Source organism: Theropithecus gelada, chromosome 1 (assembly GCF_003255815.1).
Source record: "Theropithecus gelada isolate Dixy chromosome 1, Tgel_1.0, whole genome shotgun sequence".
In the NCBI taxonomy this organism is placed as follows: Eukaryota; Metazoa; Chordata; class Mammalia; order Primates; family Cercopithecidae; genus Theropithecus; species Theropithecus gelada.
The window spans coordinates 88,853,351-88,875,598 of NC_037668.1; the positions used below are offsets into that span (position 1 = coordinate 88,853,351).

General features: G+C 41.5%; 1 protein-coding gene across 3 annotated transcripts in view; it reads left to right on the forward strand.

Moving 5' to 3' along the window:
- Positions 1-22,248, forward strand: part of NFIA (nuclear factor I A) — a 407,486-nt gene that overhangs the window by 14,975 nt on the left and 370,263 nt on the right. The window contains exons 1-3 of one of the 3 annotated variants that reach the window (XM_025382530.1): positions 12,304-12,491; positions 13,203-13,260; positions 18,621-19,152. In XM_025382530.1, coding sequence (XP_025238315.1) covers positions 12,388-12,491; positions 13,203-13,260; positions 18,621-19,152 — 694 coding nt within the window. In that variant the 5' untranslated portion in view covers positions 12,304-12,387. Of the gene's footprint in view, positions 1-7,706; positions 8,052-12,303; positions 12,492-13,202; positions 13,261-18,620; positions 19,153-22,248 lie in introns of those variants that run through there. The other 2 variants (XM_025382549.1, XM_025382541.1) reach the window with 2 other exon arrangements.

Here is a 22,248-nt window from a genome sequence, read left to right on the forward strand (position 1 = left end):
TAGCTGCTTTTTCAGTTTAGACAATTAACCATTTTCTTTCTCCTATCAGATCTACCAGCAGTATTTCTTCACTTTCTCAGACTTCTTTTCTATTTTGATACCAGAGACAGTTATTCACTCCTTTTCCATTCCTGCAGAATATCCTTTGCATGATGTAATGAAACTGGCACTGGACTGGGGATGAATTCTTTACCAACTGTGTGGCCATGAGCTTGATACTTTACTGTGCTATTTTCAGCTTTATCATCTGTAAAATGTGGTGGTTGGAGACTTCTGAGTTCCCTTTCCGCTTTCTGCTTCTGTGAATTATAAACGCATACTTCGCTACCTTTACTTACTTACTTTATTTATTTATTTATTTAAGACAGAGTCTTGCTCTGTCACCCAGGCTGGAGTGCAGTGGCATGATATCTGCTCACTGCAACCTCCGCTTCCAGGATTCAAGCGATTCTTGTGCCTCAGCCTCCTGAGTAGCTGGGATTAGAGGTGCCCGCCACCACACCCAGCTAATTTTTGTATTTTTAGTAGAGACAGGGTTTTGCCATGTTGGCCAGGCTGGTCTCAAACACCTGACCTCAAGTGATCCACCTGCCTTAGCTTCCCAAAGTGCTGGGATCACAGAAGACACCACACCCAGCTGCGACCTTCAATTTACTCAAAATTTTTTCTGCTGGCCACCTCAGCAGCTCAGTTGGACATCATTTTTCAGTTAGACATCATTTTTCAGTTGGACATCATTTTTGGTCTTCTGCAGTTTACTGTGGTGTGTCAAAGATAAGAAGGATGGGACCATATGCTTACCTTTGTTTATGATTAAAGCCAGCTAACCATGAATATTGTATTTTAAAAAACTGAACTCTTTCCTAAGGCAGATATCATGGCTAGAGCTTTGAGGAGCAATTCTAGATGAATTAAATATTCTATGTAACTACTCACTAAGAGAATGACTTTGAGTAACAAACACCCCATATTTTTCGGAGCCTACGTTTCTTCATTTTTGTGATGGGAATGACAAAGTCTAAGCCACTTACGCAGTAGGAAGGTTAAAGGTGATGACCTGTGAGGAAGGCCTGTGAAAGGCAAATTCAATGTCCTGATACTTATACTACAATTCCACCCGTGTGATGATGCCCTGTCTTGCATTAGCCATACTCCTGACCTTGTTTTCTATCAGAATGCAAGTCTAGAAAAGGTAACCATTGTTCATGTCATTTACATATTAATTTACCAAACATTTATTGAAGATCTACTGTGGCACTCTGCTTATAAGCATACAAGGATGCATAAAATAACTGCACTTTTAAGAAGCCCATAGCTCAGTAGACAGACAAACAAATAAATAACTGATATACAGGGTCAAGAGAGCGGTCTTAGATGAGTGTAAGATGTTAGAGAGCACAGAGGAGGTTAACCAATTCCGCCTATGGGAGTTGGGAAACAGCATTAAATTGGTCCTTGAGAAAATGGGTGAAATGGAGACAACTTCAGAGGCTTCTGGGCAAAAAGAATCATACACACAAGGAAAAAGAGGGATGAACATGTATGGTATATTTAAAAAGGGAAAACTGAGTCATTTATTGTGGCTAGGATGAGGGGGCAGCAGAGAGAGACTGAGCAGGAGGGAAGTCTGGAAAAGTAGGCTGATAAAAAAATTAGATATATTATATACCAAATAGGAGAAAGGCCATGAGATTTCAGAGAAAAAACAATTCAAATATACCATGAGATTGTTTTATGATCTTGATTATTAGTTATAGAGAAGATTAGGCTGCTGTATCAGAGACCTCAAAACACAGTAGCTTAAAAAAACACAACGACGGTAGCCTAAATATAATCTACACTGGAGAAGCGGCTGTGCTCCAGGAGGTTATTTAGGAACGCAGGTTCCTTTCATCCTGAGCTCTCGTCTTCCAGGGAATTGTCCTGGTCTTTGTAGTTGAAGTTAGTATCTCAGTATCATTGCTGCTTTTGGAAAGGGCCACAAGTCCAGGACAAATTTTTCTTTCTTTCTTTCTCTTCTTCTCTCTCTCCCCCCGCTGCTCCCCACCGCCTTTCTCCCTTCGTTCCTTTCCTTCCTTGTCCTTTTCTCCTTACCTCCATCACTCATTTCTTTCTCTTCTTTCTCCTCTTTCTCTCTCCTTTTTTTTTTTTTTTTTTACAGGGTCTCACTCTGTTGCCCAGGCTGGAATGCAGTAGTGTGATCAAAGGTCACTGCAGCCTCAATCTCCTGGGCTCAAGCAATCTCCTGCCTCAGTCTTCTGAGCATCAGGCACTACAGATGTGTGGCATCATGCCCAGCTAATTTTTTTATTTTTCTTTTTTGCAGAGACAAAGTCTCACTATGTTGCCCAGACTGGTCTTGAACTCCTGGGCTCAAGTGATCCTCCTGCCTTGGCCTTCCAAAGTACTGGGGTTACAGGCATAAACCACTATGCCTGGCCCAGGACAAATTTCTTTTAAGCAAGTGTCATGAAGTTGCAGTCAACAATTCTGCTCACATTCCTTTGAGAAGAACTTAATCTTGTGTCATATCTAGTTGCAAGGAAGGCTAGGAAATTTAACTTTATATTTTATTAGGATTTTATTTTAATAGGATTGGTTCTCACACATGGTAGGGAGGGATCAAACTCTCTTGAGGAACTTTTTTTTTTTTTAGCTGGAGTCTCGCTCCTTTTCCCAGGCTGGAGTACAGTGACATGATCTCAGCTCACTGCAACCTCCACCTCCCAGACTCAAGTGACCCTACTGCCTTAGCCTCCAGAGTAGCTGGGACTACAGGTGTGTGCCAACACACCAAGATAATTTTTGTATTGTTAGTGGAGACAGGGTTTCACCATGTTGGCCAGCTGATCCCAAACTCCTGGCCTCAAGTGATCTGCCTGCTTTGGCCTCCCGAAGTGCTGGGATTACAGGTGTGAGCCACTGTGCTCAGCCTAATATTGACTTTAAATTGTTCATCTGTGTATCTAAGAATAGAGAAAGAACAGATTTGGGAGTGGGGAGGGAATAGTCTGCCACAACTTGCTTATTTGGGAACCTCATCAATTCCTAGATTAATTTCGCTTGTAGTGTTTATCATTTATATTACAATGTGTGTCCTCTGAATGCCTGTGTTGATTACTTTGTCTAAAAAGTGATTTGAATGATCTAGGATTTATACAGGCAAATCAAGAAAATGTGAAATATATCTCTGTGTGTCAACATTCAACTTAGTTCACAAATTAAAACTTAAGTTGATTATTAGAAAAATATTGCAATTTTGAATTATGTTTCTAATTCTGTAAAACTCTAACGTTCTAGTTTCCATATCAATGTCTTGCAAGAGGATTACGTTTTTATTTGGGTCAACAAAGCAAAATTCCTGGAAGAGTCTACTATTTTCAAGGCATAAAGCCAACCTACACAGAAACATGAGGCTCTCAATGGGGTTAGCAACCCAAATTCAGCCTATTAGATTTGCACCTGATTTCCAGTGGCATGGTGGAGCCAAGGTTACTGGAATGCAAATTCACAAAGGTGGGAAGAATTGATATAGTGTAAACATTTAAGCCATGTGAACTATTATTACTGGTATTATTTTAATATTATTTAATATTAGGTTTAAGAATATTAGAAGCAGCAATTTGTGGAGTAAGTACAACCTATTTCACTAACAGACCTTATTATACACCTTCTGGCTATTGGATTTTGAGAAGAGTCTGGGAAAAATTTACTCCTACATTGCCTCTGTTGATTACAGTCCCTGAAAACTAGTATCAACGGAGGGTCTTCCTGGTTTCCTTACCTCTCTTTCACCCTCTACTCCTCCTTCCCTTTCTCTCTTTTTTTCATTCATTCCAGCAGTGCCATAGCTCAGGACTGCATCTTCTCTCATTTCTTTCTAACCACTCTCTTTGCCTCCACTACTAGAATATTTCTAATTTGTAAATCTTATTTTGTATATCTCTTGGTTAAATACAGCCTCTCCAGTGAAGGTTCAAAGGGCTCACAGTGCTCTCCACCACCTTGGCTCTGCCTGCCTTTCTAAGGTCATCTCTAGTTACAGTAATATAGTCCAGTGCCGCCTAAGGACATTTCAGTCAATGAGAGACGGCAGATACAACGGTGGTCCTATAAGATTATACAATACTGTATTTTTATTGTACCTTTTCTATGTTTAGATATAGGAATGGTACCATTGTGTTACAGTTGCCTATAATATTCAGTGGAGTAACCTGCTGTACAGAGCTGTAGCCCAGAGCTATACCACATAGCCTAGGTGTGTACAAGGTTATACCATCTAGGTTTCTGCAAGTATACTCTACGATGTTCTCACAACAACTAAATTGCCTAACAACGTATTTCTCAGAATGTATCCCTGTAATGAAGTGACACATGACTATAAAAGCTAATCCTAACTGGACAACTAGCCACAATCAAATACATCCCCATCCTTTGGCCTGTTGCATACACTGACATAATTGTGTTTTCCTGGAGAGGAATGCCCAGCCCCTTACCTGTCTACCTGACTGATGCATATTTCTGTCCCAACACAAATGTCTCTTTCTTAGGCCTTAATGACTGTCTCTGCCTTAATGACCCAGATAAAATGAATCATTCTATCACCACTGCTTGTTTTATATATACATACATATATATATATATATATCTTGTTGGACATAGCGCTTATCACATTACACTATTAGCTAGCTTTATGTCTTATCTCCCCCATTGCATTGAAAGCTTGTTAGAGGCAGGGATAATGTCTCATTTTTTGCTGTATCCCTAGCTCTTAGCACCTTCAATGTGCCTATATTGAGCACACATAATGTAGTAGTTAATTTACATATGTTATCTATCTCCCATTTTCCACATCAGAAATCTAAAGCTTGCAGAGGTTTTGCCTGAAAAAAAAAAAAAAAGAATACACATGGTAGAAACAACATTAAAACCTAAGTTGAGGCCGGGCGTGGTGGCTCATGCCTATAATCCCAGAACTTTGGGAGGCCAAGGAGGGCAGATCCTGAGGTCAGGAAATCGAGACCATCCTGCCCAACATGGTGCAACCCAGTCTCTACTAAAAAATACAAAAATTAGCCAGGCGTGGTGGTTGGTGCCTATAGTCCCAACTACTCAGGAGGCCTACCCAGGAGAATCACTTGAACCCAGTAGGCGGAGGTTGCAGTGAGCCAAGATCGCACCACTGCACTCCAGCCTGAGCAACAAGATCAAAAACTCTGTCTCAAAAAAACAAACAAACAAACAAACAAACAAAAAAAACCTAGGTTGGACTCCAAAACCAATACTTTGTTGTCAATGCTATGTTGTTGTTGACTAGATGGAGATATAAAAGGTCACTCTGGAAATGGTGCCAATCTACCATATCAAACTGAGTTAATGCACTACAGACAATGTGCACAAAATTCACTGTTACCACCTACTTACAAGGCCTGGACTGCTTAGCATCGGAGATTATTCAGACCATAGCATCTACAGAGCAATGCAATACAGGTTGACACCACTTGTGCATCTCAAAGGTTCTTACCTTTTGACAAAACAGCCTTACAGTCTCACAATAGGTTGATGTCTGGCTTTATAGGTAGTATGTAACCATCTCAAGGTCACACAGTCTAGTACCAGCTAAACTAGGCCCAAAACTTTTTTTTTTGGTTACTTACAAAAAAATTATTATTATTATTATTGTATTTTTAGTAGAGACGGGGTTTCACCATGTTGGCCAGGCTGGTCTTGATATCCTGACCTGGTGATCCGCCTGCCTCGGCCTCCCAAAGTATTATTTTTTATTTAAACTGAAACCGCTACATCCCATCAAGTATATTTCTAGATGAAAGTAGTACACCAACTGGAAATGGATGCTCAGTGGAGGAAGCCAGGATTAAATGCCACAGGCTTGCTACAGCCAAGAGCGTATCTGCATCTATGAGGGGCAGACCAGAACAGCAAAGCTAATGCCAAGGCCAGCCACACTACGTCTGCATCAGTCGACTAGTTGTAGAGTGCAAGAACAAAGCAAAAAATGTGATTCAATATAAAATATGAGGTTTCTCTAACCTCCAATTTAACTATGCAAGGTCCTGTTATTAATTAATTAGGTACCTTCACCAAGGACAGTTAAGAAAATCAGACAACTGCCAGGTTGCTTCCTATTACTCTTGACTTCTTACTGGATACTTTTTATCAAGTGAGGTAAGCACACGATTTCCTCTAAGTTATTCAGCAAAATGTCCTATGCTCCTAAACTGACTCAAAGCAAACACATTTTCTTTTCTTTTTCTTTTTCTTTTTCTTTTTTTTTTTTTTTGAGACAGAGTCTCACTCTGTCGCCAGGCTGGAGTGCAGTGGCCTGATCTCGCTCACTGCCACCTCCGCCTGCTGGGTTCAAGCTATTCTCATGCCTAAGCCTCCCGAGTAGCTGGGATTACAGGCACGCGCCACCACACCCAGCTAATTTTTGTATTTTTGGTAGAGACAGGGTTTCACCATGTTGAGCAGGATGGTCTCGATCTCCTGACCTCATGATCCGCCCACCTCGGCCTCCCAAAATATTGGGATTACAGGTGTGAGCCACCGCGCCCAGCCAGCAATCACATTTTTAAAAACAACAACAAAAAGCGCAGTAGCCTGGTTGTGTGCTTTCCATTTAAAGAGATACTCCCTCCCTTCAGAGTCGTATTTCCTTGCTCTGCACCAATGGCTATTTTGTTGTTTAAAACAAACACCTAAACGGTGACATTGAAATATCCAGACTACATGGTCTTAAAGAGTCTGGGTTAATGAAATAAGGTGAGTCAGTGAGATGAAAGACTTAATGTTCCAATAATTATCTTTTAAAACCCCCCTTTTAAATGTCAAAACTCTTCAGCTCTTCTCTTAGGGGAGTAGGAAGGGGAGGGGTCTCCTTTAATTTTGTGGAACCTAGGTTTTGTAAGGATATTGACAAATTAGATGCTCGGCAATTAAATTAGAATTTCACCGTATCTCCTGCCTTAAAAGAACAGCTTTATTCTTGAGGGAGCCCACCTAACAATTTTATGTTCAGTCATCTGCAGAGAATAGAGCCACTGTCTTTTTCTTTCCTAACCTAGGGTAGAAGCTTTATTTCACTGCAAGTTCCCTGTGACATTTTGCACTCTCTTGATTTAATGCACCAAAGAGGATCTTTAGCTCTTGGTCTACACCAGTGCAAATAAAGGTTAAATCTCTCACTAACCATCATGAACTAGCCTAATAACTCACGAGAGGCCCTGGAAAAAGAAACCGAGAAAGCAGGTGTGCAGACTTGATTAAAACGTGCAAAACCCGCACAACCGCAGGCAAAGGTACTTTATCCTCACGTTTGCCCAGTACCGGCTGCGAGGTCCGCAGGCAGGGGAACTTGTACTGCGCCAAAAGCACGATTTCGAGAGCCGGGCCTAGTAACACAGGGGCTTTTCTTCAGAACGGTGTCCAGACCGGAGCTTGCGCCGAATGTAGGGGCTCCTATTGGCCACGCGCCGTAGGGGAGGAGACGACTGGCGGGGAGGGAGACTGGAGGAGGGGAGAAGGGGGCAAGGCCCTTTCCCTGCCCCCTCCCGGCCCCCTCCACCGGCTGCCGCCGGTGCCTCGTGCGTGGTTACTATGCAAATTGCAGCGATTGCGGAAATAAACAAGGGGGTAGGGAGAGAAGAGAGGGACTGCCGAATCGATTGCAACTTCTGCAAAGTCTCGTACAATCCAAAGCACGCAAGGCAAAACCAGAGAGAATCTGAGAACCAGCCAGCCCGGGTTGGATCGCTTTCAAAAGAGAGCGAGCGAGCGAGCGAGAGACAGTGAGAGAGGGAGAGAGCGCGCCTTGCAATTGCAAAAGCCTTCTGATTTGGAGTTAAAAAAAAAAAATTCTCCAAGAAGCCTGCAATTGGCCAACAGCTTTTAAAAAAATCTCTTCCGGGTTTTCAACGGTTCCAAGTTTATTTAGATATATTTTTTTTAATGCAAAAAAAAAGGGGACAACAAATGAAGCAATTCGTCTGAGCATTTTAAAGTTTCTCACGTACTCTTTTTACATTGCAATGGTACGTGGTACATCTTAAACTTTCTATTTTGCATTTATATGATATGCGTTTTATAAACAATAATGGTAGAATGATTTTGTTTAATGGCTAAGACTAAAATTTCTCTAGCTCGCATATGCACTTAAGTGATTGCTGGGTAAATGTCTATTGTGATGGTTTTGTTTTAAAGATGTAGCTTTGTTGATGGTGTTTTTGCTATGTGCATCAGAGACCGGGTTTTCTTTTTCTTTTCTTTTTTTTTTTTTTCGGGATTTGAAAAAATTGCTGAGCTTGACAGATTTTTTTTCCTCCTAGCGCTTGCTCGGTTCCAGAAAGGGGTGGGGGGAAATCCTGTACGTGCTCTGTTCTGTAAAAGACGTCTGGCCTCAGCAGTCAACCTAACCCGAAAAGAAATGTCTGGACCCGAAGAATAATTGACGATTTGATCCTCTAATCAATGGGACAACATGGGAGATTGACAAAAGCTTTATCCAATCATAAGAAAGCTTGGGTGTACAATAGTTCTCAATAGCCAGAGGGGGCGGGGCAGAGGAGATCTGAAGTTCTCTGCAGCTCTGAAGGGGATGGTGTGGTTCAAGCTGTCAAAGCTACAAGCGCTTCCGGATTTAGCAAGTACAATAGGAAAGAGTTTTCGCGTTTAAGAAAAAAAAAAAACTGATCGGGGGAGTTTGCATGAATCGTGTGCCTTCTTCCTTGTCTTTTGGAAAAAGAAACATTCTGCTAGAGAAATAACTTTGCATTAGATATTAACTTTGCATTAGCTATTATTTTTAAACTCAGGGAAGTTGGTAACTTGTGGAATGTGAAGTTCAAGAAACGTGTAGCTTAAATCTTGCTTGAATTGTGGGACTGTAGTGAGCTTTGGGAAGTTAACATATTGCGTATTCAGCATTACAAAACTTACTCTGATTATCTTAGAAGCTTTGGCATTTCAAGTACTTTGAAATTAATAAGTAAACCTCTCTTCTTGAACTCTAAACAACAGTTTTAAAAGAGAAAATGTTTCACATGTGGACTAGCAGCTGTCTTACACACTTGAAATGAGGGGAGTGTTTTTTCTTGGCTGTTCTTGAATTCTGCTTTTTAAGTATATGGTCAGTAGGAAATAGGACATTAAGACTGGCCAAGTTCACATTTCTTCTTGTTACTACAACAACCCCCATGGAGGGTGTGAGTATGGAAGATCGCTGACTTGCTGTTAGTTGGAGTCTGGCCTCTTGGACAAGTGCTTGATACAAATCCAGTGGAAACCAACTGCAGTAGCTTGTCTTGGAGACAGTAACTGGCAGCCTCTGACTAAAATATCTCCATCTCCTCTCTGAGCAGTGTAGACACCTAATTCTGTTGGGAAGTGAATGGAAAATAATATGGGCTCTTTCCCTTCTTTGGATTAAATTCCCATCGAGCTATTTCCCAAGGCTTTAGGCCTTCCAGTCAAATCTGGCTTGGAAATTTGATGTAAGAATTCACTTGGATACTCACTTCAGCAACATGATTCAATTTAGGATTATATGCACATAAGAAAAATCTGCACAGAAGTGACCAGCAGGTCAAAATCCAGAGAAGAAAAAATGTTGAAAAATGCCAGTTAATAAAGTTAGTGTTGGTAAGAACTACAGAGTTATGGTGTTGTCACTTATGGATCCCAGTTCTATCTTCACTGCTTTGGGTATTAAAATCTAAATCATATTAATAAGATCTCCCTATTAAGTAACCTCCAAAATGAGAGCTATTTGAGATGTACATATAAGTGAAACCTTATTGACGTAATTTATATATCTAAGAGGATTTCACTAAAGCTGGCAAGGTAACGTTTCTGCAAATAAAACACAGTAAATGCAAGGCTGGGCTCTGTGCCAGGAAGAATATGGATAGCAGAGAGCATGACAGGAGCCTCCTTTGCGCAGAGACAATCCCATTTCAAGGCAGCCTCCTACCACTTGCAAAATAAATGATTGGAGTGGTTATTTCCAATAAGGGGTTTATCCTTCCTAACAATGGGGTCATTTATATGATTGCAGTAAACTAGTTTCCATACTTCACCTGCGTTTCCTCCACTGCTCTCTCTACTATCCTTTCTTTCTTCCCTCCTCCATCCCTGCTCTCTCTCAAGTGCCTTAGTATCTTTGTGAACTCTGGACAAGGATTTACTTTTGCAACTTGGGAAGAGGGGAGAGGGTTGGAAATGTTTTTTACCCCCAGTCTGCCCTTTGAGGAACATCTGTTTCTTTGTGCGTGTGTTTAAATTTATGCCTGTTGGAGAGAAAGTTACCAGAAGCCTTTCTGTAACTGTAACTCTTCTACTGTATTTTTCTCAGTCTTGTTTCCAAAGGCTGTAGTTGGAACTGTGCTTTGTAGTGTTTCCCCCGCCTCCCCCCCTCCCTCCGCGGGGGAGAGAGCGGGAGCTGGCGGAGATAGGAGAGAAAGCAGGAGCGGATGTGAAGGGCTTTGGTGCTGAACTTGGATCCAGCCCTTGCCTAGAGGGCGCAAACAATCGTCCCATATCCAAAAGTCTTACGAAGGGCGCCAAAAGTTACTTAAGATAATATTGCTAACCGCAGAAAGCTGGAAATCGCGGGCACATCCACTGCTGCACAAAAGAAGTTTTTAAAGTAGAAATATCAGCATTAAATTACTTCCCCCATTTTTTTTTTTTTAAAAACAGGGCGATGTGCCAGTCCTTTTTAAAAAAAAAAAATCTTTTTTTTTCCCTTGAGACTCAAAAGTAAGAATCTTTGCCGTTTTGAAAAGAGGCAGATGTGAAGTCTATCTTTTAATACACCAAAAGAAAGATTTTAATCTGCTCTGGAAGAGAGCTTCCCGAGTACACACTCCGAACAATAACTTCTCACTGTGCCTCAGTTACATGTTGGGACCGTCAGCCAGAAACTTCTATCGAGGAAACTTGGAGCGCATTGAAGTTATAGATCCCAGCAAAGGTTCTCGTGGCCAGGGATGTTGTCTCTGTAACACAGCTTGGCTTTTAGGACATTCCTCCCCTACTGAAATCTGAGAGGAACCAAGGAAAAGCAGTGGGTTAAGTTTGGGAAAATGGACTCTCTCATTAAAGGCTGAAATCATTATTTCTCATCACTCCTTAGTAAATAATCTTGAGAGATTTCCAAGGATGTTCAGGAGGGAGGGTGGGGGAGAGAATGGTTCTTGAGCATTCGGGACTTATTTTGGCAATAAAGTAACTAAAGTACAAGCATAAAATAACTTTAGACAGATGCAGAATTATTTCAGAGGTTCTCTTTTGCTCTTTCTCCAGTACAGTATTTCCTGCTCCTTGCTTTAAAAAGAAGTCTGAATGAGAGTGAGTGGCCTTAACACATCACTCACCCTCGCTTGTTAACACATCACTTACCCTCACTTTTCTACAGGAATGTCCTCTCTTTAGAGACTCTGTGGCTATGTCACCTCCACCGAAGGGCAGATTCCCCTGTGTGCCAGTGTCTTTCAACATGATACCCACCTCTTTCCTTTTGGAATTTTGAGAAGGGTTGTCAAATGCAGCATTTTGCAAACCATCATGAGGAAGAGAAGTAAAATAAGGGATGGGGGCTTAGAAGAGGCAGATATACTTCCCCCCCCCCCCCCCAGAGAGGAGAGCCCAAAAAAAAAAAAATAAAGTTTAAAAAAAAAAAAAAAAAAAAAAAAACTGGAAAAGCAGGCTTACTGGCAACTTGCCAAACCCTAAAAACCACCCCCCTTTTCTGCCAAAACAATACTTTAGCAAACCTAAAATAATTGCAGGAAGCTCTTTTCCATTTTAAGAACTATCACCTGGGGGAGGGAAAAAAGGGATTCTTAAAAGGCACCCTTCCAGAGGTGTCCCAGAAACTGGGACGGTAATGACAGCCTATGTCCAGTTCTGGGCACGCGTCTGTGGATCAGAATATCTCCCTTCCCTAAGGGGACATCCCTTTCACAGATTTTTTTCCTCCTAAAAAGAAAAAGATGTCACAGCTAAACCACTGTTGTTTCTGAACGTGATAGAACTTTTTCTATGGCGTCTGTGTTCAAACCCACTAGTTTCACAGTCCTGGGAGGGAGAATGCTCATTAATCTCCGCCTTCCTTTCTCCAGACCCCCGCCCCCCAAATCCGGTGAATCTTCTGTGGGCACTGATTCCTCACCACCCCCGCTTCTGAATGCCACAGGACCGAAGCTGCACAAAGTTTGCAGGATTGTGTGCATAATTACCTCTGCCGACGAATCTATTCCCACAGAAAGCTTCGCTGGAGAGATTACAATGCTTTGAGCCTTACCGCATTTCAGTGGGGGAAAAAAAAGTTACCTAGGAGGTCTGATTTTTCCAAAGAAATTTGCATACATGCAAATGTGCCGCCCGGCCTCCTCCTCGGTTCTCTACGTGCCCACGCGGTGGCCTGGGGGGTGCGGGGCAACCTGGCAAAGTTGCCCAAGTCCTCCACCGAGGTCCGCGGAGGTCTGCGGCGGGGGTGGGGGGATGGGGACGAGGAAAAGTAGTTTTGTTTGCTTAAGCACATCCTGTGGCAGCCTATAGCTGCCCGGGAGTACAGACTGTAACTGCTCCTCACTGCGTTACCCAGTAATGCGCTGATCGGGGGAGGGGGGCGGGGGGGCCGGGGAGCGAGCGGGAGAGCGAGCGAGCGAGCGAGCGAGCGAGGAGCGAGCCACGGAGAGAGCCGGGGAGCGAGCGAGCCAGCCAGCGAGCGCGAGCGGCCGCGGAGGCTCGGGACCCGGCTGGCCGCGCGGCGCCGCAGCCGCCCCCTCCCCCACACCCCCTCCCCCCCGCGGCGGCGGCGCGAGCGGGCGGCGGCTGTGCGGTGCGGTGCAGAGCGAAGGCGGAGGCGGGCGCGCGGGCAGCTCGCGGGCACCCGGCCGGGCCGGCGCGGGAGCGGGAAAGGGTGCGCTATGCCTTTAACGCCCGCGTACAGTAGGCATGTATAGTGGAGTGTAGGGAAACTCTAGGCGGGGTTAAAGTTCAGCTCATGGAGCGGCAATAGCGCTGGCTGGCTGCAGTTGAGCCGAGTTGGAAATGTGAACGCAAGAAGCAGGCTTGATTTTTTTTCTCCCCCCTTCTCTCTCTCTCTCTCTCTCTCTTCCTCTCTCCCTCTTTCTCCTCTCTCACCCACACTCACGCACACCTCCAAACCGCACACCCAGACGCACACGCATACCCCAGCGCCCGGCAGTTATGTATTCTCCGCTCTGTCTCACCCAGGTAAGCTGCGGCGTGGATGCGGAGGGCTGGGGGGCCGGGGCGCCGGGGGCAGGGCTGGGGCTGGGTTGGGGGGTACCGGGGCCGTCCCGCCGGCCAGGCCCGGGGAGTGCGTCTCGGTGTGTGCCTGTGTCTGCGCGTGTTTCTGTGTGTGTGCGCGCGTGTGCCCGCGGGTGGGGGGGGATCCCGCTTTAAGAAAGTAACTTTGTTTCCATGCGGGTGCATTCCTCTTGCACGGCCATTTGTGTGGGCACATGGCTAATGGCGCCCTCTTATTAATGCGTTAATTAATATCGGGGCGACGGACTGCGGAACGGCGGTGTTTTCGGACACCCCGCACGTGTTTCGGCGGGGTTGCAGTCCATGACACGCTAAAATCTGGCTCAGCGTTTCTGCTGCCGGGAGCAGGAATCCCGTAGTTCTGCGGCGCCCGGGAGGGGGCCGCCGACGGAGCCCACCGCACACCCCGCACGCTCGGGCCGGCTGCAGTCCTCGGGTGCGGGGAGACCTCGGGTGCCTGCGCCCAGCGGCCCGCTCCCCGGAGCCCGCGCTGCCGCAGCCCCCCACCGCCTCCCCGAACTCTTACTTTTGTTTATTGTTTGTCAGCCTTCGGGGTCCGGCCGCGGGAAGGACGCGGGCTGCCGTCCCGGCCCCGGTCCGGACAGCGCCCCTCCGACGCGGGCAGGCGGCGGCGAGCCCTCGGCGGAGCGGGGCTGCGTGGACGCGCGTTCCCCCGCGCCGGCCGGGTGGAGCCTGCGTCCTCGCCGCGCGCGGGTGGTTCGCTCGCTCTCTCGGAGTGAAAGTTTCGGGGCAGAGACAAGCCCACGCTGTGCAGGGCGGCGAGCGCCGGAGGCCGCGGGCCGCGGGCCGGGTAGCGCCGGGCAGAGTTGGGCTCCCAGCAGTGAGCCGGAGCGGCGGCCCGGGCCGGACGCGACTCCCCCCGCCGCCACCACCACCACCGCCACCACCGCCACCGCCGCCACCGCGCGACTCCGGCCGCTCCGCGCGCAGGACTAGGGCAACTTTTCCTCTCCGACTCAACTCAGAGCGTGGGGCTCTCGCGCCCCAACGCCTCTCCTTTCCGTGCCCTCCTGTCCATCCCTCCCTTGTCTACCCACCCCCAGGCAAAATATTGCTGCTTCGAGACTTCAAATCCGGTCCACTTTGAATATATTATTTGTTTTCCTTGACTAAAAGGCATGAAGTCAAAGTGGTTTTGCGCTTTTTTTTTTTTTTTTTAAGTGTGAGCTTTCATATTGCTTTGGTACATTGCGATCTGACCATTAATCACCTACATGAAGTTATATGCTTCACATAAAATGTTTATTCATCTCTCCCTTAAAAAAAAACTACCACTTCTTGCCTTCATTTAGTGGGAGATAACGGTTTAACCGGAATAGTTTCTGGAAGGCTAAAAAGTATCAGTAGTTTTCGCTCTCTAGATTCTGGATTTATTTCCCACATGACATCCCTTCTTATTGCAATATCTAACAGTAATAATACCGGGTATTTGATCTCAGAAGACTCTTAAACGCATCTTTTATGTTGAAATGGTCTGTTTGGGATTTAGGCCTTGCATTAATAATGGATAGCTGTTACTTTTAGTTATTGTAAAAGTTTTTTTTTTTTTTTTTTTCTTCACTAACAAACTTCCAAAGTGCCTATTTTAGTAACTTGTGGAAGTATGGAATGAAACTTTTCCAACCACTTCTGGCAAGGTTCACAATTGCATATGGATAAGATGCAAAGTGTAAGATAATTTGAATGAATTACGGACTATAGTGAAAATGCTGAGATTCGAAGGCTGAAGTTCTAGCTGGCAGAAGTTTGCAACGCACAGAACTTGTAGATAATACCAGCGAGATGCAATAGAGGGAAAGGACCCTAACAGATACATTAGTGTCTTCTCAATTGAGCTCTGAAAAGATAAATTTATATTTGGGAATGGTGCATATATGAGGGCACCTGTATATCCATGCAGGCCCAGAGCACAGTCAGGTATTTAACAAAGTTGGCTTCTCTTGGTTCATGAGCTATTATCACATTAAGAAAGTTTTTTTTTCTTTTTTCTTTTTTTTTTCGGCTTACATATTTAGCAGCGTTGATTGATGCATTCACTAGGCCTTCTTCTGGAAACACCACTAAGAGAAATGCTTATTTAGTGTAACAGTTTGTAAAGAAAATGTACAATAAATAGCGAATGAGGACTCATATTTTATGGGTTCTTCTTTTAAACATTTATTTACAATTTAACTTGCTGGAATAGTTATAATGCTTTAGAGCCAGTTTTAGGGAGAAAAACTTCGGTAGTTTATTGCTTATTAAAAAAAATGCAGTAAGCACAGTGATAAAAGTACTCTAAATGAAATAATAAACTCCATTTAACTTGTAGGCAATTTAAAAAAACTTTACCAAGAAAAACCTAGACATCTTATTTTAATCAAATATGGGCATATAATAACCAAATCAGGTACTGTCCATATAATGATAACCCAGCAGAAATTTGTAGGTGAACCTTTAAAAAAAGTAGTTTCCAGAAATATCAGCATTCAGTGGTTCTTAAACTTGGCTCACTTTCAAACAGATCAATGTTTAAGATGCTGATTCAAAGTAATACCACTTTTGAAACAGGTTTTCAGGTTTGTTTTTATTGGTGGCCTATAACTTTCTCACTGAGTACATATGTAAAATGTTCTTTTTTTTCTCTTGAATGTTATGAAATAGTACGTAGCTTATAGCGATATGTTCAGCAACATGAATTATAAGGGCATACTACTTTTTTTTTTTAAAACTAATCATTTATGCTGTCCCTGGACATTTCCTGCAAGCTAATGATAGTCTTTAGTTTTGATATTCTGGAATATTTTAAATTATGACTTGAGAAAGATACATTAGAAAAAATTAATACTTTAATTGTGCATATGAGTAAAGTTATACAAAATATTGTGGACTTTCACTGGCAGGTTCTTAACCTTTGGGGAGTAATACATTGTAAATACTTTTGATGCAAAATTAGGGACTTAGGTTATTCTTAATGACCAGTTGACATAGTTGTTTAAGGATTTTTATGATGAGATATATGGGCATTTGGTTGGCAGGTAAACAGAATCTTGTTGAACACAAATGCATGCAGTTTGCAGTTTTTTTGAAAAGCATATTTGGAGTATCTTCAAACACTTAAAATGCCATATTAAAATGTTTATTTTAAATGCTTATTATCATTAATCAAACTTTTAAATAAGATAGCGTTTTGACATAGATATGAATTGTTTGGAGCTAAGTTATCCTTTGCATTATAAAATGGATAATGCAAACTTTAAAATGAAATCCTCCTTTTGATGAAAGCTCACTTTGTAGTTTAAGGTAGAGTCCAGGAGTTTTTTGCATAATACAACGGAGTCTTGGTCCCTAGCATGTCTTGTATATATAAGAAAATCAGTCAATGTGAAGTTCTATTTCAAACCTAAAATTTATGTATTTTAGAGCATTTCAAGGATGAGCTCAGAATTTAGTCATGTTTAGATGCTTTGTGGTTTGGCATATACCTTTGCAGATAAACTGTGACTTACCCCCCATGCCTCTCACCTAAAGTGTGAGAATAAGAGATATTCTCAAACATCAGAAATTTAAAAAATGTTAATGGTTTATGGCAAAGAATAATCATTCCTGTATTTTTTTCTATTCTCTCTCTACTTAAAGAATGCACACGTGTTATGAAAGCTGACTACTTCTCTTTTGGATTCTTTTATTGAAAAAGAGCAGTTTTGAAAGCTAAACTTGAAACATAGAGCCTGAAATTTGTGCAGAGAGGGAAAAAAGTCAGTTATTGAAGTGATTTATTACGTATTATATTACTATATACTTACTTTTAAAAACTGAGTCATATAGAGTGTTTAAATGATTATAATTTGCTAAATTTTTAAACAACACGATTATTAAATATTTTACCAATTTCACCTTATCAGTTCACATTTGAACATTTAAAAATTTAGTAATTGCGTTAATAATAATATTCTGGACATTACTGCTACTTGTGCCTTGAAAGTATATATTTAGTTAGATATAACAAACTGAGAAAGAATGCGTTTTATAATATTTGTCCTACACCGTTTAGCAAAAAGTCATCGAATCTCTCTTTGGTTTCTAATCCTCATTTATTTGAAGGTAATCTATGTTTTGGAGAGGGGGGTTATGTGGCAGAGAGAAGTTATGTAACAGTGTGGATTAGTTAATCAAAAGTTAGATGTACTCCGAAAGCTTTGTGGAGGTTACTGTATAATTTTTTTAAAAATATATTTATATTTCCTAAGAAAATGTCATGTATAAGGATCAAACATTTTAAGCAAAACAGGAAGAAACATTTAAATATTTGAAACTCAATTTTTTTTTTCAATTTTAAGAGGCATCTATGAGGGTTTTCCTGGCATCTTGTAAATATTGAAAATACCAGGTTCTGTTTCCCTATGAGAAAAGTCCTGAAATAGTATTTGCAAAAATTAAATAATCTATTTTTTAGGCATGATTATTACTGAAAGCATTTCACAGTCATATTAGTAAATTAAATGTATTCATGTATGCTTTTCTTTGTTTTGTTTTTTCTTTTTCTTCTCCCTTTTTGTTTCATTCCCATAGTATTAGCCATTATGTTTTGGGCATAGATCTTTTATTTTAGCCTAATAAATGTCAAATTCATCCCTTCTTTTGTATACGAACCTGCCAAATTTTTGCTGGTTTTTGACTAAAATAAAATATATGTGATTATAATATTTAAAAGGGGGAATTTAGAGAGTAGCAAAATGAGTAGGAAGTATATCAGAATCTACATGCAATATTTTTAGAGGGAAAGCCTTTGTTTTCATTGATTGTAGAGATGATTTTTGCTCCTAGACTTCCATAAACATTGACTGGCATCTAAATGTTTAGGATTTGCCAATCTGGCGGCCGGGCCCTGGCTGTACTACAAGTGGTGAGGTCAAGGCTGGGACAAAATTAGATATGCCTTCCTTGAAATAGGGTTAAGATTATACATTGTTATAAGCATTTAGATAAACTTCACTTACTATCTAAAGGATGGGGAGCTAGGCCCGACAGTAGCAGCTGGTGTACCCTCGTGAACATATTAAAACAGTTTTTTAATTTTTAGCAATTTTTTAAATTTCCGATCATAAGAAATGATACTGATAGTTTTCTCTCCCACCTTCCCAGACTTCCCATAGGATCCTATGTATGATTTTGGTAACAGAATGCTCTAATCAAATTTCAAGTGAAATGAGGAATTTCTTTCTTAAGGTGACCCGCTGAAGAAAAGTTGTTTTCTTTTGTTTTCATTCTACTTATATTTTTGTTTTTGTTCATTTTCCTAGGATGAATTTCATCCTTTCATCGAAGCACTTCTGCCCCACGTCCGAGCCTTTGCCTACACATGGTTCAACCTGCAGGCCCGAAAACGAAAATACTTCAAAAAACATGAAAAGCGTATGTCAAAAGAAGAAGAGAGAGCCGTGAAGGATGAATTGCTAAGTGAAAAACCAGAGGTCAAGCAGAAGTGGGCATCTCGACTTCTGGCAAAGTTACGGAAAGATATCCGACCCGAATATCGAGAGGATTTTGTTCTTACAGTTACAGGGAAAAAACCTCCATGTTGTGTTCTTTCCAACCCAGACCAGAAAGGCAAGATGCGAAGAATTGACTGCCTCCGCCAGGCAGATAAAGTCTGGAGGTTGGACCTTGTTATGGTGATTTTGTTTAAAGGTATTCCGCTGGAAAGTACTGATGGCGAGCGCCTTGTAAAGTCCCCACAATGCTCTAATCCAGGGCTCTGTGTCCAACCCCATCACATAGGGGTTTCTGTTAAGGAACTCGATTTATATTTGGCATACTTTGTGCATGCAGCAGGTAAGTGCGATGGTGAGAATTCCTTCCACTTTCTTGTGTGTGTTTCTTTCCTGATGGCCTCCGCGTTATGCCGGATCCTTCCTGAGCTCCCCAAGTTGCAGGCCACATGCATACATGAAGCCAGTATGGTTTCAAAGATTGAGAAACCAAAGTCTGAGGTGCCACCTTCATTCAGGTGGGAAAGCATAGCTTTGAGCGAATTCTCACTAAGTTCAGCTCTTTTGGTAAGTAGTGTTTTCAGAGGCGTTGGTAATCAGATATGTGATGTGTTTAAATCACATTTTTTGATGAGGGGGTGAGTGAAGCCTCGTGAAAACCCTTTTAATAAAGCGTATATTTTAACTGGCAAATGATCTAGTTTAAAAGCATTTATTTTGGTATTGAGGCAATATTTTTAGTTGGTTTTCTGCCGGGAGTGTTTTTAACCTACTGAGGCCTCTTGAACCCCTTGCCAATTAAGAAGTTGGAGGTAAGATTACTATCAAATTGCTGATCATTTAGGAAGGAAAAATAATCACATTAATACGCAGACTTAGTAGCTTTGTATTTTGGAATTCTTAGTGTTGTCTCAGATAGCTAAGGGAAACAAACCAGCTCTTTCAGTAATTGATGGAGAGGTTAATATTAAAAATAACCAACCTGTATAGTGCATGAGCACATTGAAAAATTGCAATTGATAATTGATGTAGTGAGTTGCTTTGATTTATTATAAAATTAAAAAATTTTTTTTTCAAGGCCTGTCTTACCTGTGCATGTTTCAGTATTTAGAATAGCACACAGGATGAAACTATTGAGGACTGGATAAAATAATGCGTTTTTACTTTGTTCCTTTCGTCTTGTTTTAGACAAAAGGCTCATTGTGCTATGTGAACGCTCAGGTCTTGTGTAACTTGTTGACTTTATATATGTACATATCGGTCTTGCTAGATTACCTTCATGGCAGTTACTTGAGCCAGATGGAAGAGAGTGAGTTGTGGAATCCTACCAGTAGGTTGTTTTGGGGTTCAAATATTTATGGTTTTTTTTTTTTTTTTTTTACAAAGGAGAGATGTTACCTATAAAAACACTGCACTTTTCTTCAAAACATTTTTAGTTCTAACAATGTTAGTGAGTTTTTAAAGAAGTCATCTGATAGCCTGTTCTCTATTATTTTTCTCAATATATGTTTTAGAAAGAGAACTTTTGTTATCCATCTGCCCTTACATAAGAAACTGGAAAAATTAGCTTTGCAAGCATGTCACATCATCATTTGCATTCTGTTGGCAGGGGATAGATGAGTATTTTAGAGGATGTGAGCTGTAAGTGTTTCAAATATTTGGGTTTTTGAAAATGTATACTTAATTATAAGAATTGCCTTTTGCTTTAGCCAATTCTGGGTAGCAAGAATGAAAAGTCAGCACCTCTCAAGTGACCTCTAAACAGGAATAAGTAGCCCTTTTTAAACCCACTCTTGACCCTAGTGTTGTTCATTTGTTTTGTTTACTGAAAAAGCAAAGTTAAAATTTAAAAAAATGTACCTGCATAAAAAAGCACAGCAAAACGCAAAAAAAGTATAGGCGTTACAGGTGCTTTCAAGGAGCACTCTTTAAAATCTTGCTTTTACCTTTTAGATATTTAGAAAAATATAACCTATAAATTATCCTGAATAAATTGACCAGCATCGAAACTTGAAAGTGCCAACAGGTGATGCAGATCATGATGTGTGCTTCCATATAAGATAACATCAAAATGAAATACCTGTGAAGTTTTTGTCGGCGTAAGCAGTGTCCGTTCTAAGTTTTCGACTTACACGTTTCTCTGTATTTAAAGAAATGCAATCTTTTCGCTGTTCCCATTACATGCATTCTTTTTCGTCGTTGGTTTGTTACTGTGCTATTGCTCCCAATCCTTGAACTAACACAGTTGTTGGTTGTTGCAGTGCCTGAAGGGGTTATGTTGGTAAAACGACATTTAGAAGGTTACTTAGGAGAGTTAGCATCCTTATTGCTTATGAAAGATTTATTGACAGCAGCATAGATCAGACTACCCTTCGGTTTGGTTTTTCTGATGTATCCCAGAATCCCTTGTTATGCCTGAATGCCAGCCAAATGTTTGGCCATTGGTTTTCACGGGACCGCAGTAATGGCTGCTTCTCTGTGCGCGCAACAGGAAGATTGTAAAAGAAAATATTAAGGGTCTTTTGTGTGAAAATATTTCAAATTTGATTTAAGAGATTTAGAGACCTGTTATTTGTGGAAGGGAAGCTGCCAATACAAATATGAGGTAGATCGGTCAAGTTACATACAACTGATTTGACAAGCATCTGTTATAATACTGAAGATTTGTAAACACTAAACAATGTTTTTACCTCCTTAAAAGTTTTGAGAACTTGCCAGTATTGGCAGGAGGCAGAGACTCTGAAACGTGCTTCAAGATACATGCCAAAACCATTGTGGCCTTTTCACCTATAATGCATTTTTTCTCACTCTTTCTTTTAAAATGTTGCATTTTTTTTTCCTTTCCAGAATGCCTTTTTTTCCCCCTAGATAGTCACAGAAATTAGATCTTCTTTTCCTTCTGAAATTTTTGTGTAGTAATTCTTGCTTTATGCGTCCACCTTTCCTTGGTAGGAAGTTGAAATCTCAGAACATGCATGTGAATACTAGAAGCAAATGCGGAATCAATCTTTTTTTTTTTTTTTTTAAAGCAGAGGTGATTTATTCTAAGACTCATTGAGATGCTAAAATATAATACGTAAACTACATTCCAGTTTTTTCTGTCTAAAGCCAGTGGCATTAGAACTGTGAATTTTGTGGCTGGTAAACAGTAACAAATGTAATGAAATTGGAGTAATTTCATAAACCTGAGAATTTCATCTTGTTAAAAGAACAAAACCATTTTATGCCCTTAATTTGGTCTCAATTTGAGTTGTCCTTCCCATGTATCATATGACAACTTGGAGATATTATGGTGTTGTAGCAAATGGTTTTCTTTGTGGGTGTGTAACAGTAAAGCTAATTTATGACCAGTCTTTACCAGATGATCTGTATCAGAATCTACAATATACCCGGCACGTGGCAAGGTCACAATTTAAGTTGTTAAGGTCATAACCTTAGC